Source organism: Micropterus salmoides, unplaced genomic scaffold, assembly GCF_014851395.1.
Source record: "Micropterus salmoides isolate LMB-PRFRI ecotype aquatic unplaced genomic scaffold, ASM1485139v1 Ms_hic_scaffold_2, whole genome shotgun sequence".
In the NCBI taxonomy this organism is placed as follows: Eukaryota; Metazoa; Chordata; class Actinopteri; order Centrarchiformes; family Centrarchidae; genus Micropterus; species Micropterus salmoides.
The window spans coordinates 25,711,956-25,727,212 of record NW_024041150.1 but is presented as its reverse complement, the minus strand read 5'-3'; the positions used below and the strand labels follow the sequence as shown (position 1 = coordinate 25,727,212).

The 15,257-nt window shown below is 41.2% G+C and overlaps 2 protein-coding genes across 4 annotated transcripts in view; one reads left to right on the top strand and one right to left on the bottom strand.

The window, feature by feature from the left end:
* The first annotated feature begins 320 nt into the window (after window positions 1–320).
* Window positions 321–6,845, top strand: cckar (cholecystokinin A receptor). Its single transcript, XM_038732202.1, has 5 exons — window positions 321–447; window positions 1,043–1,294; window positions 4,543–4,804; window positions 5,261–5,388; window positions 6,234–6,845. Exons 1-5 carry the CDS (start codon window positions 321–323, stop codon window positions 6,830–6,832), a joined length of 1,368 nt encoding a protein of 455 aa, XP_038588130.1. The 3' UTR covers window positions 6,833–6,845.
* Window positions 6,846–9,546: 2,701 nt separating this feature from the next.
* rbpjb (recombination signal binding protein for immunoglobulin kappa J region b) overlaps window positions 9,547–15,257 on the bottom strand; it is a 50,339-nt gene continuing 44,628 nt past the window's right edge. For 2 of the 3 annotated variants that reach the window (XM_038732200.1, XM_038732201.1), the window contains exon 11: window positions 13,240–13,564. In XM_038732200.1, the coding sequence (XP_038588128.1) occupies window positions 13,240–13,564 (325 nt within the window). Of the gene's footprint in view, window positions 13,565–15,257 lie in introns of all 3 variants that reach the window. The other variant, XM_038732199.1, reaches the window with a different exon arrangement.

Genomic DNA, 15,257 nt, shown 5'->3' with positions numbered 1-15,257 from the left:
GAGATGCTGAATTGCACAGACGCTGAAGGCGGGCTGAGCACTCAAGACTGCGACCCGTCCACATGTTGTCAGTAGCTGGAAATGCTGAGAACGCAGCGCACCAGACTGGGAGTGGACGGAAACTTGTAGAGAATACTTTTATTATTATTTTTCCTCATTTCTTATTATCTTCTTCTTTTTTTAAATCGACTGAGAGGAAACAAAATCCTTATACATCTCATCCTTCAGGGCGATTTATTTTCATTTTCTTGCTACAGCATGGCGAATGCTGTCCATACAGTATGACTGATTTTACTTGAAGCCACAGGAGAGAACACGAAATGGAGACGTTCACAATCCACGACATGCTCATAAATTCTACTGACTTGAACAAGATTTTGTGTAATTTCGGGATCAAGAATATTTCGGAGTGCGAGAGCGAGCAGAATCCGTCAACTGAACCTCAAGGTACACTGATTTTATCTTTTTGTATCGCCATCAAATGCTGTGGAACATCATGTCGAATAGTAGATGATTTTATTTAGAAATGTAATAATAATTTGATTCCAAAATAAGCCCATTTATCTCCAGTGTATGCCAAAAGAGCGACTGCTTTGGGCATTTTTTTTGCGTCAGAGCGCATTACGCATATGGCTCAGGTCGTCCATAAAGCTAATGAAGTCTGCTAGATGTTAGCAGTGACACATATGTTGTCACTGTACACTAGATCTGCTAATGGCAAGTGACTAGAACTGCAATTGTACACTTTAAAGCCACAAAATGGCAGAAACCTTACACATTTCTATGGATGAAATAAATCCAAGGACACCGCATATAGCCGAGATTCCGTTTAGGCTTCCAAGGTGATCCTCCCAGAGATGCTATTCTGCACACACTGACCACCAAACTACTGTACCTACATAAGTCACTAGATAGGAAAAATCTTCTTATAGGGTGTAAATTAATGGAAGAATATAAATAAGCGCTTGGGTCACATTTTAAGAATGACATATCCAGAGTTTATGTGTTTGTGCCCACGTGTCTCCTTCCACGTGTGTCTCAGATATCAACCAGACAGTGCGGATCGTCCTCTACAGCCTCATCTTCCTCCTCGGCGTCCTGGGCAACAGCCTCATCATCGCCGTGCTGGTGAGGAACAGGCGCATGAGGACCGTCACCAACCTCTTCCTGCTGTCCCTGTCCGTCAGCGACCTGATGGTCTCCCTGGTCTGCATCCCCTTCACCCTCATCCCCAACCTGATGAGGGACTTCGTCTTCGGCACTGGCATTTGCAAGTTGGTCATGTACTTCATGGGTGAGTGAAATGATGAATTCTGCTTGTTGTTTTTTTGATTGAGCTTTGAGGTAAATGATCTTAATTGTCATCTTTTTCTGTTCTTAAATCTTCTTTTACAATCAAACTGGCTAGCTAAAGAAGGGGCCAATTAATGTCTCTACTATTCAATATTGTATGAAACCACTAACAGCCGTACCAGCCCTTCTAGATATAAAAAAATGTAATACCTGATCATATCACTATCACCCAAAGTAGACTTTTCTTTTTACTTAATGACAAAAAAATGACAACATTTGCAAAAGAATTGGCCAAATTTGTTCAAATCTTGCATCCAACTTTTTGTATTGCATTCTGCCCCATGCAAAATAATTCCACTCTGCATGTCCATGGTGAATTATTATTTTTTTAAAGTAATTGTATTATATGTAGGAGAGAGGATAACTGAAGTCATCTAAGTCCATGTCCTGCACAACTTTCATTTCCCTGCATGTTTCTGGTGATTTAATGAGCTTGAGCTAAAAATGAGCTTAAACAGTTCTAGTCAAAGGAAACATGTTGTCAGAAAGTGTAGATTTACCTGAAGGCCATGTCTGCAGCAATAGTTTTTCCTGTTACTATATTTACAATTCAATGCTGTTGTTTCCTGATGTTCATACTCGGTCACATTCATGAACAATCACAGGGTCTATAAGCAGTCTTGAGCAAAATGGTGGACTGTGTGAAGGATCCAGACACAACAAAAATTAATATTTATGAAAGACAAGGGGAAACAAAATCAATTTGTACAAATCTCAAGTGTGGGACCATAATAACTGAGGTCAACAGAACTTTAAAGTCCCCTATAATCAAAAATGGGTTTTGCTTATTGTTACTTGAATGTTTGAGCTTCAATTTGCACAATGATGCATATGCAGAGCTCGACACTAAAAGCTATTTTTACATTAATCTGCTAAAGGGTGAAAGTTTCTCTGGGATCACTTTCAATCTTCTTTCAAAACACTAGCTGATTCAGTATGCTCCACTATACAACTTACAGAATTGTGATGGGGAACTCAATACCTCCTGTATTTAACCCTGTTGGGGTTACCTTTTAAGTTGATATAGCAAACTTGTTAGGAAACAGTTGCTTATTTACATATCCAGCAGTTAGAGAGCAACTTAATAATTAATTTGGAGTCAGCAGTGTTTCTGGCCACCTGATGAATGTAAGGACCACCTCTTTAGCTGCTAAATGGTCGCTATGTTCACCAGCTTGTCACTAACTGTGTCTGTCTGCCGTTTTACTGCTGAGTAGAGAGTGTACAGTGGGTTTTTAGAGTTTTCTTTCTCGACAACAACACTATGAGAGCGGTGAGAATAAAATAAACCAGTAGGCTACAGTTGCAGGCGGGACAGCTATAAACAATGAGCTCAAATGAGCCCCTATAAAGCTCGGTGAAACCTAGGAAAGCTACAAATTCAGGTGATAATCACTACAAACGACTGCTTTCATATTGTTGAGTTCTTTTCACTTTGTCGTAAATGATATTAAAATATCAACTATAGCTGCTTTAAGTAGGAAACATCTTGTGTGCAGTAGTTTAACTTTTACTGTGTGTTAACAGCATTCTCCTCTCATGACATGGAGCAATGGACTTCCTTGAAGTTGTTTTTATTATCATTTCTATCTCTTTGTGCAGAAGAGAAATTTAAATAATTTTAAATATGACCTAAACCAGGACATGACCAAACCAAAATGCCTGCTTTTAGTTTAGCTTGTACTTTGACTTTAAACCACTCATCTTACTTTGTCTAGAACCCATGCAAAATCCTTCCTGTCAACGGTCCCCATCATCATACCGCTGAGTTTGTGTTGAGTACTTACCAATTTTTATACCACCTCCCTATTTATATTATTTCCAAATGATTTGTCAAACAATCAATAGCAGAGGCCACGTACAGCTTCCAGAGAGATGAGTCAGTCAGCTCAAGGATATGAATCAACTCTTCCTTCTTTGGCTTTAATTTACTTGTAATTTTGATAAAATCCCAAGGTTTTTTCTTCTATCTCCCAGAAAGCCTCTTCTGGAAGCTTTGTAATAAGGCACACTCATTACAGATGGTGCACCTTTACTAATATTTCATTTTTATCCAATTACAGGTCCGCTAGGAAATCTGATTTTCACTTTTCTCCTTACTTCCTGATGCTCTATTTAGCCGTTGAGTGAGATCAGAGCGCTGTCATCCAGGATTATTACCTCGTTCGTCCACATGCTTACAGGATGTGCTCTGTCGTTGCTCAGCAGTTAAATTTAATGTGACAAAACATGTGCCATAGCATCACAAGTACAACAGTAAGCCTACACAGTGACATGGTGTAAGGATGCTGACCATTCAGGGTGTTACAAAGCCCATGGCAGAGGGAGAAATAGACCAACGTGAAGGGGAATGCTACCTAATTAAAGGAATACTTCTATTTCGGGAAATACACTTAATCCTCTTTTCTGCTTGTGAGAAGATTGATTCTACGTAGCTTAGCATAAAGACTGGAAACAGGGGAAAAAGCTAGCCTGGCTCTGTCCAAACGTTAATCCTCAATGTTTAACACATTATTTCTCGTTTGTCCATTCCGTGCAAGAAATTAAGTGCAAAAATTTAATTCTATGGTTACGTTTGGTGGCTAAGCTAACCAGCTGTGGAATCAATCTTCTCATCTAACTCTAGTCAAATGGAGGTTATGTGCCTGAGTATTTCTTGGCTTGTGACGGATTTACATACAAGTGACAGATTGCAGAGTTAGATGAGGAGATCGATACCACTCTCATGTCTGTTTGCTAAATATGAAGCTAAAGCCAGCAGCCGGTTAGCTTAGCTTAACCAACACAACTAAAACACAAATGTGTCTTTTTACAATTAGTTTTGGTATTTTTTTTTTTTTTACCTTTGGACAGAGCCAGGCTAGCTGTTTCTCCCAGTTTCCAGTCTTTATGCTAAGCTAAGCTAGCAATCTTCTGGTTCTTGCATGGTTCTGGTTTTACCGTACAGACAGAGTAGTATCAAACATCTGATCTAAATCTAAAGAAAACAAATGAGCGTATTTCCTACAATGTTGTACTATTCCTTTTTTAAAAAATGTTTCCATGATTTGTTTGGTCAAATGTGGCTGGTCTTTCTTTATTATATATCATAGTTTTAACATTTCAGATTAAGGTTTTTTAACAAATCAGAGCTCAACACTGAAACAAAGAAGTGACATCATGAATTTTTAAATTTTCTGATCTGTGCAGGTCTCTCAGTAAGCGTTTCCACATTCAACCTGGTGGCCATTTCCCTGGAGCGCTACAGCGCCATTTGCAACCCGCTGACCTCCAGGACGTGGCAGACCAAATCCCACGCCGTCAAGGTCATCACTGCCACCTGGGTGGTGTCATTCATCCTGATGCTGCCCTACCCCATTTCCAGCACCCTGAAGCCCTTCACCCGCCTCAACAACAGCACTGGGCACATGTGCCGCCTGGTGTGGCCGAACGATGTCATCCAGCAGTCCTGGTGAGCTGAAAATAAGTGCATCAGGGAGCATCATACCTTCACTGTCCCACCAGGGTGTCTTCACACTCAGATGCACTCAAACACACAGATTGTGTGGCAGCTTAAGTAGCCCATTTGCTAATTTCAGATGGTCCCTCTATTGATTTTGTCAGGGTGATGCTGCTGGTGAGAGACGGCCACTTGGGGAAATCTTCTGGCAGATCTGACTCTTCAAAACAAAATCACACAAAAAATAATAATTTCTGAAAAAGTGTTTTTCCAAAAAAAAGTATATTGAAATAATCATTATACTTCTTTTAACACATCAAATGCAATAAAATCAATCATGTCAATGTTGTAATGATGATATTAGTCAAGCCTCAGGGCTTTCTAATATTAGCAGTTTGCCTCTGATGTTGATCAATGAATGCTTGTTTTCACCCACTTAGACTCCTGCCTCAAATTTATCTCTTGCAGGTATGTGTCCCTGTTGCTGCTACTCTTCCTGATCCCTGGGATTGTCATGATGACAGCCTATGGACTCATTTCCCTGGAGCTCTACCGGGGCATCAAGTGTGAGGTGTCCAGCAGGAAATCTAGCAGAGGTATGAAAACAAAACATAGCAAGTCACTGTGTTCTTTAGGAAAAGCAGCTCCGGCTTTAGGAAAGTCTTCCATTTGTTGGTCTGAAGTGACCGACAGGACCCCAACTTTCCAAGTCATGAGGGCTTTGCTCCTGCAAATCTTTTTATGTTGCTGATAAAGTTGCACTCAGCTTGTATTCACACTAAATCGGGCACTGTGGCAAAAACGTCAGTCCTTCCATTCATTTGAATGTGGGTATTGTGTTTAGGTCAAAAAGTTTAAACAGAATCAACGTTCAGAGAAACGCAACACTACGGTGGCCAGTCACGCAAGCCGGCGATTGGACCAGAAGATGCTCACTGGAAAAAGAACCTTGTTCACCATGTAGCCTTATAGCATACTTAGCAACTGTGAAGAAGATGGAAGAGAAACTGATCGGTGCTGTGATGACCTTTCCAGAGCAGTACAAAAACATTAATCTCCTTGCAGTCAGTTGGCGTTCATTACATTTCCTCATTTTCGATATTTTTACAATTGCTATATATGTCAGAGGTCGCACGCCTATTGAGCATATAGGGGTTAAGTTAAGTCAGGTGGATGTGTCATAGTGGGAATTGAACCCGGGTTTCTCACACCAAAGGCATGTGTCTTATCCACGGCTCCATCGCCACCCCTATCACCCTTCAAGTCGGGTTGTCTGGTTAGTAACTACTACAATCAGCACACCAAAGCATCACAAAAATGGGCCATGTCATGATGCTCCCATGCCGCCACACAACCCTGCACTGACTGCAGCAACGCCTGACTTGGTGTGAATACAGCCTTACACTCTAGTCTTATCCTTTTCACATCTCTCCCCTGACAGACAGACAACTCAGCACTGGCAGCATCAAGGCCGGTGACAGTGATGGCTGCTACCTGCAGCAGTCTAAAAAGAAGAGCATCGCAAAGAGTACAGGCAACTCCAGCAGCAAGCCCATGGTGGGCCGTGTGTGCGGCAGCAGCTCTACAGCCAACCTGATGGCCAAGAAGCGTGTGATCCGCATGCTCCTGGTCATTGTCTTCCTCTTTTTCCTGTGCTGGACTCCCGTCTTTGTGGTCAATGCGTGGCAGGCGTTCGACCGACGCTCGGCCTACCGCCTGACCGGCGCACCCATCTCCTTCATTCACCTGCTGTCCTACACCTCGGCTTGTGTCAACCCCATCATTTACTGCTTCATGAACAAGCGCTTCCGCCAGGGCATGCTGGCTACATTCACCTGCTGCAGCTGCTTACGGAGGAGCGGCGGAGCGAGCAGCAGCTTAGGGAGGTCAGCTGGAATCGGAGCGGCTAAGGGGGAAGCGGGCAGATCAAGAGCGGGGCCAAAGACCACTGAGCAGAATGGCCATACCCCGCCTAGCGGAGCCAGCACACGCCTCACCTGCACCGGCATCCGTGCATCCGCCTGGAGTGAGCTGACTTAAACTGGATTGATATGTATGTGTGTGTGTGTGTGTGTGTGTGTGTGTGTGTTTGTTTAAGTCCTCTGGCCTGAGTGCAGACACTTAAAGGGAATCTGTAGTATGTCATTTCTTTAACGTAAAGCCCTCACAGTGCTTATAGGACTAGTTTATGAGCAGCTATGTTGCTTTTGTTTGGAGTGTGACATGACGTGGGTATGGTAGTTAACGACTGTGGAGCAGAAGTGGTGTCCACTCAGTGCTCTCACAGCAGATCAACACAGCCAGATGTTTCCCTAAAGCTCGCAGTGTCCTGAGTGGATGCCTGGCCATATAAAGCTTTGAAAATACTCAAGTCTGGCATAGCAAGGGAGTGTTTTTATAAAGCAGAATACCATTTTATGTAGTTTACCACTCTCCATATAGGCTACTCACATTTCCATGTGAACTGACCATATGCTGTTGAAGATTGAGCCACATGATCAAAAGCTCTTAAACAGCTACTTAATAGGTAACTTTCTGGTGAGATTGTTTTGTCAACTGCTGTTTCCAAAGTGAAGATTGAACCATACCAATGTTTTTGTCCTTAATAATGTATAATTTAATGTTTATGTTTTTTAATCCACCCTCATGTCTGTGTGTGAAGTATGCAGGTTGAGATGGCAGGCAGTTAGCTTAGCGATTAGCAATACTGGTAGCAGGGCAAAACAGCTAGCCTGTACAACTACCAACGCCTCTAAAGATGATGAACTTTGTGTCTCTTTTGTCCTAATCCTTAAACAGAAATAGTATAAACAGTAAGCTGTTCCTGTTGGTGTACTAATGCGCCGTATGCTAAGCTAAACTCAAGCCCTCCAGGCAATGGATCCATATTTAACAGAGAAAGAAAGCAAATAAGCTTATTCCCCAAAATGTCAACAAATTCCTTTTAACATTCACTGTGATGCACTACACTAGTCCAACATTTGACTTTCTGTATGGAAATAACTGCAAACTAATGGCCGCCTGCAAGATGGGAAAAGACATTTAAAAAAACACAAAATCATCAACAGTAACGTAAATTAGTCATGATTTGTAGGAAATTGGCTAGAACGTCAAAAATCTCTGGTATGGCCCTTTAATTTTTTTTTCAGACTCATATTTGTAAGCAGGCTTTTATTTGTGATCTTCAGCAGCAGCAGCAGCCTGTCACACTGACTCAGAACGGGGGGGGGCTAGAGCCACTTCAGGGGGTTGTGGATGTTGAGCGGAGCCAAAGTTGCATGAAAATGATTCATGTTGCGACATAAATAAACAAAAATGCGCTAATGCTAACATGAATCTTGTTTATTCCAATCGCCTGTATTGTTAATGATTGATAAAAATGAACTTTTTGGCCTCTGTGACAGAAAAACTTGGGAGAACCTCGGCACCAACTGTACTCAGTAGCTTCAAAGCAGCCCTCCAGTGCACAAAGACTTCTGCTCTCATCCTTGACCCACTCTGTCTGTGTGTGTGTGTGTGTCTGAGGGGGTGGTGCTGTGTGTACTACAGGAACTGGAGAGGCCTTATCATTTAGTGGGACTTTGAACACCTGTCTCCCCACCTCTTCTTCAAAGAGTGAATTCCCGGCATTACCCACCTGATTTCCACTGATTCATACTGTTAAATATAGCAGAGTTAATGTAGCATTTTATTTTCTTGTTTCAACACTGTATGTTGCGAGGTTAATTGTACAGCCTCAGTGTTGCTGTATAAATTCCTACTTTTAGGTTTTGACGCATTAATGAAGATTTTTGTATTTTGTTTGATTGCATGATAAACCTGCGGGCACATAGTTGAATGTAATCCCTGTGATTTTACAGGTTTGTCATATACATCTGGAAGTGGTCCTGGGAAAGGTAGTGTATTCCTTTGGTTATGTACAGACACAAAACGCATCTCCGCATAACCAACGTCTGGTTGACCATATAAAGACATTGAGTGCAACTGTGTCGGCAAAGACTCGGGGCAGAGAAACTCGGAGCTTTTAACAGCTTTAATAAAAGTGGCTCTAAAAGGACAGAGGGCATTAGGGCCCAGCCAGACAAGTGGCAGAAATAAAAGGGGGAATCTGCTGGGACTACTTCCCAGGGATAAGAGCTCCATTTGGGCTTGGTAGATGCCCAAAGCCCTTCCCATCTTCACCCTGCAGCCACTGGGAGATGCTTAACTGTCACCAGAGGGGGAGATGAAAACAGCTTAACAAGATGTTTATACTTCACATAAAAGATACACAAGTCTGTGTTATTTGTTTGTTCTTTTCCAGTTAAAACCTGAATTATTTGGGTTTAAAGTGTTTTTAAAAAAAAATGTACATGCTTATGCTTCTGATGACAATTAAAAACAAAACAAAGCAAGATTTTATATCACCTTTTTTATTTCTCATTTTTATGCCAATATTGCAAGTTTTTTTTTTCCTTGTTTTTTTTTTTTCTTCTTTTAATGACATACAGATTTGAGCATGACCTGGAGCTGCAATATGTACAAAAAACAAACTAACGTATGTTATCAAAAAACCGTCCCCTTTGTTTTGACATTATTGCTAAATGTTACAAACGGCACAGGTTTCTACCATCAGCAACCCTTTGGAGCACTGAGTATACTACCACAATGACACCTCTGCTTACCATTTACTAGAATAATACACAGACACAGTGAGAGTGAAAGATAGTGAAAGGACATGGAGAAGGAGGGGGGGGGGATGACAAGAAAAAAAAGTGATCCAACTGTAGCAAAGCTAAGCATAACAGGCTGCATGTTAAAACCAAAAAAAAAATAAAATAAAATAAGAGGAGAAAGTGAGAACACTCCAAATGTACATACATAAACATGAGCGATGACGAGTGAGGATGAAATGTGTGAGAGAAAGAGAAAGGTTAGCGCTCTGTAGTGCAAACAGCCAGATAAGTCTTAAGGAGAAGTAAGGCTGAGTGCGACAGAGAAGGGCTCCACACTCCTTTGTTTTGTTTTTTTATTTGTTTAAAGCTGCCTCTCACTCTGCCCTGTTTTGTTTAGCAGTGCATGAAAACTACATTATAAAAAAGACATTTGGCATATTAGAGGATACATACATTGTTCAGAGCTCATTACAAAAAAAACAAACACACACAAGAACAGCTGCTTTTGGAAGAGCAAAAACAAATATGACCAGACAGACACGAAGTAGAAAGAAACTGGTTAAGCCATTTTGTAAAAGCATCGCTAATGAGATTTGATTCCCTCTCTGAAAGCTTTGTCGCCAGGTTAACAGAGCGTGCGTTTTATTTATTTTTTCCAAGAAGGCATGTAACATTTTTCTGACCGCTTTTGACAGTTCGTGAGCAAGGCATGTGATCAAGTTATTCTGGACCCTCCCTATCTCTCAAAACGGCAGAACGTTTGAAGAGAAAAACTAACTGTAAACCAGCTCGGATTGTCAAGGCGACACATTATTATTATTTTTAAACAGCGTGCACCACCCCCTTTATTAGTTTGAGCGAATGTGACAAAGCTGCTCTGTTCAGACTCGCGTGAGGAAGATGAAGAGGAGCCAGGGGTGGTCGGCCTAAAGAGGCAACTCGACTGTAAACAAAAACCCCAAAATATCCAAGCTCAGAGGGGGTTGTGATGCAAATGTGGAGGCTATGTTAAAAACTGTCTGAATTTAGAGCTAATAAACATGGAGAAAACACGCAGGTTAAAAATCTACAGATGGGATTTAGTGACCTCCATCCTGCAGACTAAAAGAATTCAGGTTGACCTGCAGCTCGTCACAAGACTTCAGCGTGAAGAAGCGCAACTATTAGGTTTGGATGCTACATTACAGCTGCAGCACCAAGTCCTCCACAATTCCAGGACAGACAGAAAGTGGCCAACCTAGGCAGCACGGGCAATAATGCACTTTTCTTTTCTTTTTTTTTCCTGACATAAGGGGAGACTTTGTACCAATAATTTAAAAAATATCATTATTACAATATAAAACATTTTACACTAATGACTGACAGGTGGGCAGGGTGCCGAAACAGGGGGCATAACTTAAGTTCATCTTTTTTTCTTTTTTTTTTTTACATCGAAGGGGGTGCAAGCGAATCCTTTTTTGTTCCTATTTCAAGGGTTTGTTTGTAAGAAAAATTCTGAAATTACTTCATTAAGCAGACATTCAAGTTACAGTATCGTTGTTCTATTCCTTTTTCCCCGGAAGAGTTTACAGTTGTACTGTAATACTAAAATCACAAGTATTGCCTTTGAATGTTTATCCACAATTATAAGACATTTGGATCCGGGTGGAAGACAGAAAAGACCCGTGAATCTCAAAGGTTTTTTCCTTTTTGGAGAGCGGTTGGTTGAAATGGAGCGAGTCTGACTCAGTATTCCATTACGGCAACTACATATGACAGTCACCCACACGCACGCACACTGGCTGGTGAACTAGTGCTCAGGCAGACAAAGACGATGAAATGACCTGTACAATATTGCTGTTATGTTTGGAACTGCACATCTGCAATAATACACATTTAAGAAGGCCTTTATACTCCTACAGGAGACGCGGTCGGCATGAACACAGATGAGTGCAACTACTTAGACAGTGCGTTTACAATGTACACACACACACACACACACATACACACACACACACGTTTCTGCAAAGATAATAAACCACAGGAGATTGTTTTGTTTTTTAAAAAAAAAGAAGGCTGAAAAGAGCTTACAGCGCTCGTGAGACATTGTACCAAAAGTGAAAAGGTGCTGGGCACCGGCATGAGAATAAAAAACGGGGTTCTTTGTACTTGTACACCAAAAGACGAAGGCTAAGAGATCCTTCAGAAGGCTGCTATGCACGACAAGGTGGTTCAACGAGCTCCAAACAGCAGAGCTCCTGTGATAAGAAGCGAGGCATTAGCATGTTTGTGTGCTATGCACAGGTTCCTCCAAGGTGAGTTAACAACAGATAAGAAAAAGATGAAGTATTTTTTTTTGTAATTGAAGTTATCAGTAAGGCCACATCAAATTGAAAAGAGTATTGAAAAGTCTTTTTTTGGAAAACCACTGGAGTTAAATGCCAACAGAACTACAGCACACACTGGAAGACACCTGGCTAGGTGCAGTTTGGAGAGACAACTTTCACTACATTATCTGATACAGTGACCAATAAAGCAACAGACACAGGATATAAGATATGTGACTGGTTTGAATGTGTACACAGTAAGAATATACAGTACTAAGGCTATCCTTTTAAGTCAGTGACTACGCTCGTTACTATAGTTTGAAAATGACAAACCGAGTTTGTTTTCGTAACCATGGAAGTCTATTTTTTCATGTATTCTGCAAATGTTGCTATGGCTCCATGTGAGATGTACTGATGTGTATACTTTTCAAAGGAGACATCGCGCACATAGAGTATTGCAGGCAAGGCAGAGGCGTTGCTTAAAGCTTTTCTTTTTAAAGACTTCATAAAAACCAATGATAAAAACATAGGCCCTCTGAGGTTATTCCCCAATTTAAAAACCAAAAAAACCAAAAAGCAACCTTTGCTTACGCAAATAAACAACCCAGACTTCAGATTTTTCCCCCCATCAGAAGAAGCAAGAGTATCAAAAGGAAAAAAAACAAAACAAACAAAAAGCTCAATCCAAAGACTGAAAAAGCAGGCGTTTGTAGTAAGGTCGCAGTAACATACAGGTTGGGATTTTGGACCTCAAAGGGGGAAAACAAAGCCCAAGCTCAGAGGAAGAATAGAAACTATTTGGTAACAAAAGTGTACTATATGTTTAATACAAAAAAGGTATGGAGAAAAATGTACCTTTACTAAAGCTTATACAAGATCCTTGGTCCATAAAAACTATGTTATCGTCACGTTTTATGTGTCCCTCGGCATCCTTGCGCTCCCTCCAACAACAATACATCCAGCCCCCTTTAAGGAACGAATGCAAAATAACACAAAACAAAAGGAATAATTATAAAACAAGTGGTGGAAGGGGGGCGGGGGCAAAAAAATATACTTTCAAGAGATTTTTTTTTGTACACGGCGACATGTTGGATGTATTGTTGTTGTGGTTTCCATTCTCACAGCCGTAGAAAGGTGCTGGTGCTCTGAGCCTGCAGGAACTCCACTCATTCCAAACACCAGAACTGTATAGGCAGGTCCCTAAAGTAACCAAAGAGGGGGGGGGGGGTGGGGGTGGGGGGGGTTTCAAGGAGCACTTTCACTTATTCCTATTGGCTGACAGCGTTGTGACGTCGCTCCTCCTTCAGTTTTCCCCTGCGTTTGCTCCTTTCTCCCACCAAGTTTTCCTTTTCAGCTTCTTTGTATCCAAAATTAATACGCAGCACTTTAGAGTGAGTCAGTTTTTGTTTATTTCCCATAGTCTTTATATACCTTTGCGGTACATTTGCTCTCAAGGCATATTGTAACGAGTGGCCCCCTGTGTGCGTTAGGAGACCACAGCTGCGGCGGCAGAGGATGAGGATGTGACTCCCGTGTTGGAGGTGCTGTTGGGGCCGTAGACGCCAGGGCCGGAATCCTGGCTGCTGTTGCTGAGCAGGCTGGAGCTTCCGGCCCGCAGGATGGCCCCGGCGGCGCTGCAGTGTGGCCGCGGCCCGGGCTCCGGCGTGTAGGTGAAGGTCAGTGTGGTGGAGTAGATGATGCCGTCGTTCCTAACCAGCGTGACAGGCACCTGGACGGGCTGCCGCACCCAGCGCCAGCCCTCGCGGAAGGCGGAGATGTCAGGCACCACGCACAGCATGCTCTCCGCACACCTGCAGTGTGTTTGGTGGAAAAGGAACACAAAGAGTGAGGGCAACGTACAATACAGACTCGTGATACAAGATAACTATCAAGGGTCTCTTTGTTCATTCGTGTTTGAGCCTTGAAGAGCTCTGATTCAGAATGAGGTATCCAAGTAACACCTAAACCTCTACAATAGCTCAAAAAGTAAAACCAGTTTATTGTACTTTCTTATGACAACTTGAGCTGAAACTATTAATTAATCTGTTAATTGATTTGTTTTGAATTGAACTGTTGATTTACATAAAATTAATTGCAAACTATTGATATTCAAATAATCGCTAAAATCCAATTTTTAGGAAAATCACCGAAAGATTCCCTTCTTACTTCTCTGTTGGGGTCTGAGGATTTGTTACTTTTCTTTGTCTTATGTGACAATAAATCAGACTGTTGGCTGGAGAAAACAATTTAAAAAGACATCAACGTTGGCTTCAGGGAACAATTTTCACTATTTTCTGACGTTTTATAGTCCAAAAGATTAATCAATGGTGAAATAAATCATTAGTTGCGGCCCTACGAAGGATTCCTTAAAACACTAGAATTGAAAGCACTATTTTACATTGAAAATAACCGATAATAAAATGCTGTGTTTCCCATTAATTAACGAGACCATGGTGGCCAACCACAGTCTAATTTGCTCTGTCACAGTTTCAAAATGAACCGAAAATATTTTTACACATCTCATAGCAACATTACAGACCGCTAACGTTGTGTTCACAAGCATACAAACTTAGGCATTGATAGACTCTTAATTTTGCACCAAATTAATGCATTTAACTTTAAAATGTATAAAAAAGTGAGAAGGTCTGAGGCCCTCCCACCATAGTCTCTTAAAATCCTGTGGGAAACACTGAAATGGAGGTTATATTTGTAACTTGAAGAAACAAACTCATGTATCTCCAAAATGCCATCATAAGCTTAAAAAAAAAAACTGTAAATTTGGATATTTAAAATCATTTTTCATCTCACAAAGAAGGAAAATGTTTTTCAAACCAAATCTAACATGCGTAATCTTCTAATTTAACTGAAACATTAGAAATCGGAAAAACTGGATTTACATGGTTTTTATTGGACAGCCACAATATGTAAATGCAAAACACCATTGTCTGTTAATGAAAGTGGAGACAAACGTTAACTTGTGTCTGTCTGAGAGGGAGCGATATGGATAAAAGCCTGTCATGATGCATTAAATTCCAAGGCCAGATATCTGTAAAAGGTATCACTTGTTATATTACTGAATTGTCAGGAAAGTCAGAAAACTATATACCAGAAGAAAACGTATGTTTTTTTTGATAATTCAGCAAATCAAATACCAGACCAAATCGTTCACTTCATCACAACGATTAAAAATTGTCCGGTCTGATACAAGAGTTATTAAAATGGATCGCTACCACTACGTAAATGGTTCTTTCATAATGCCTAATGCTAAATCTATTAAAAGCTCACATTTGTAAAGCCAGGAAATCTTATTATATATAAAGGTAGGATAATATGTGTGTGAGACATCAACATAAAGGCATTTCAGAGGGCTGTAGGACTGCAGTCAGGGAGGTCCCTCGGCTCAACTGACGGTCGTGGACATTCACACTCCTCCACTGTCTCTGACTTGATGCTCGGTGGGTGGCACTGATAAACAACTTAAATCTAAATCAGTCTATAAGACGC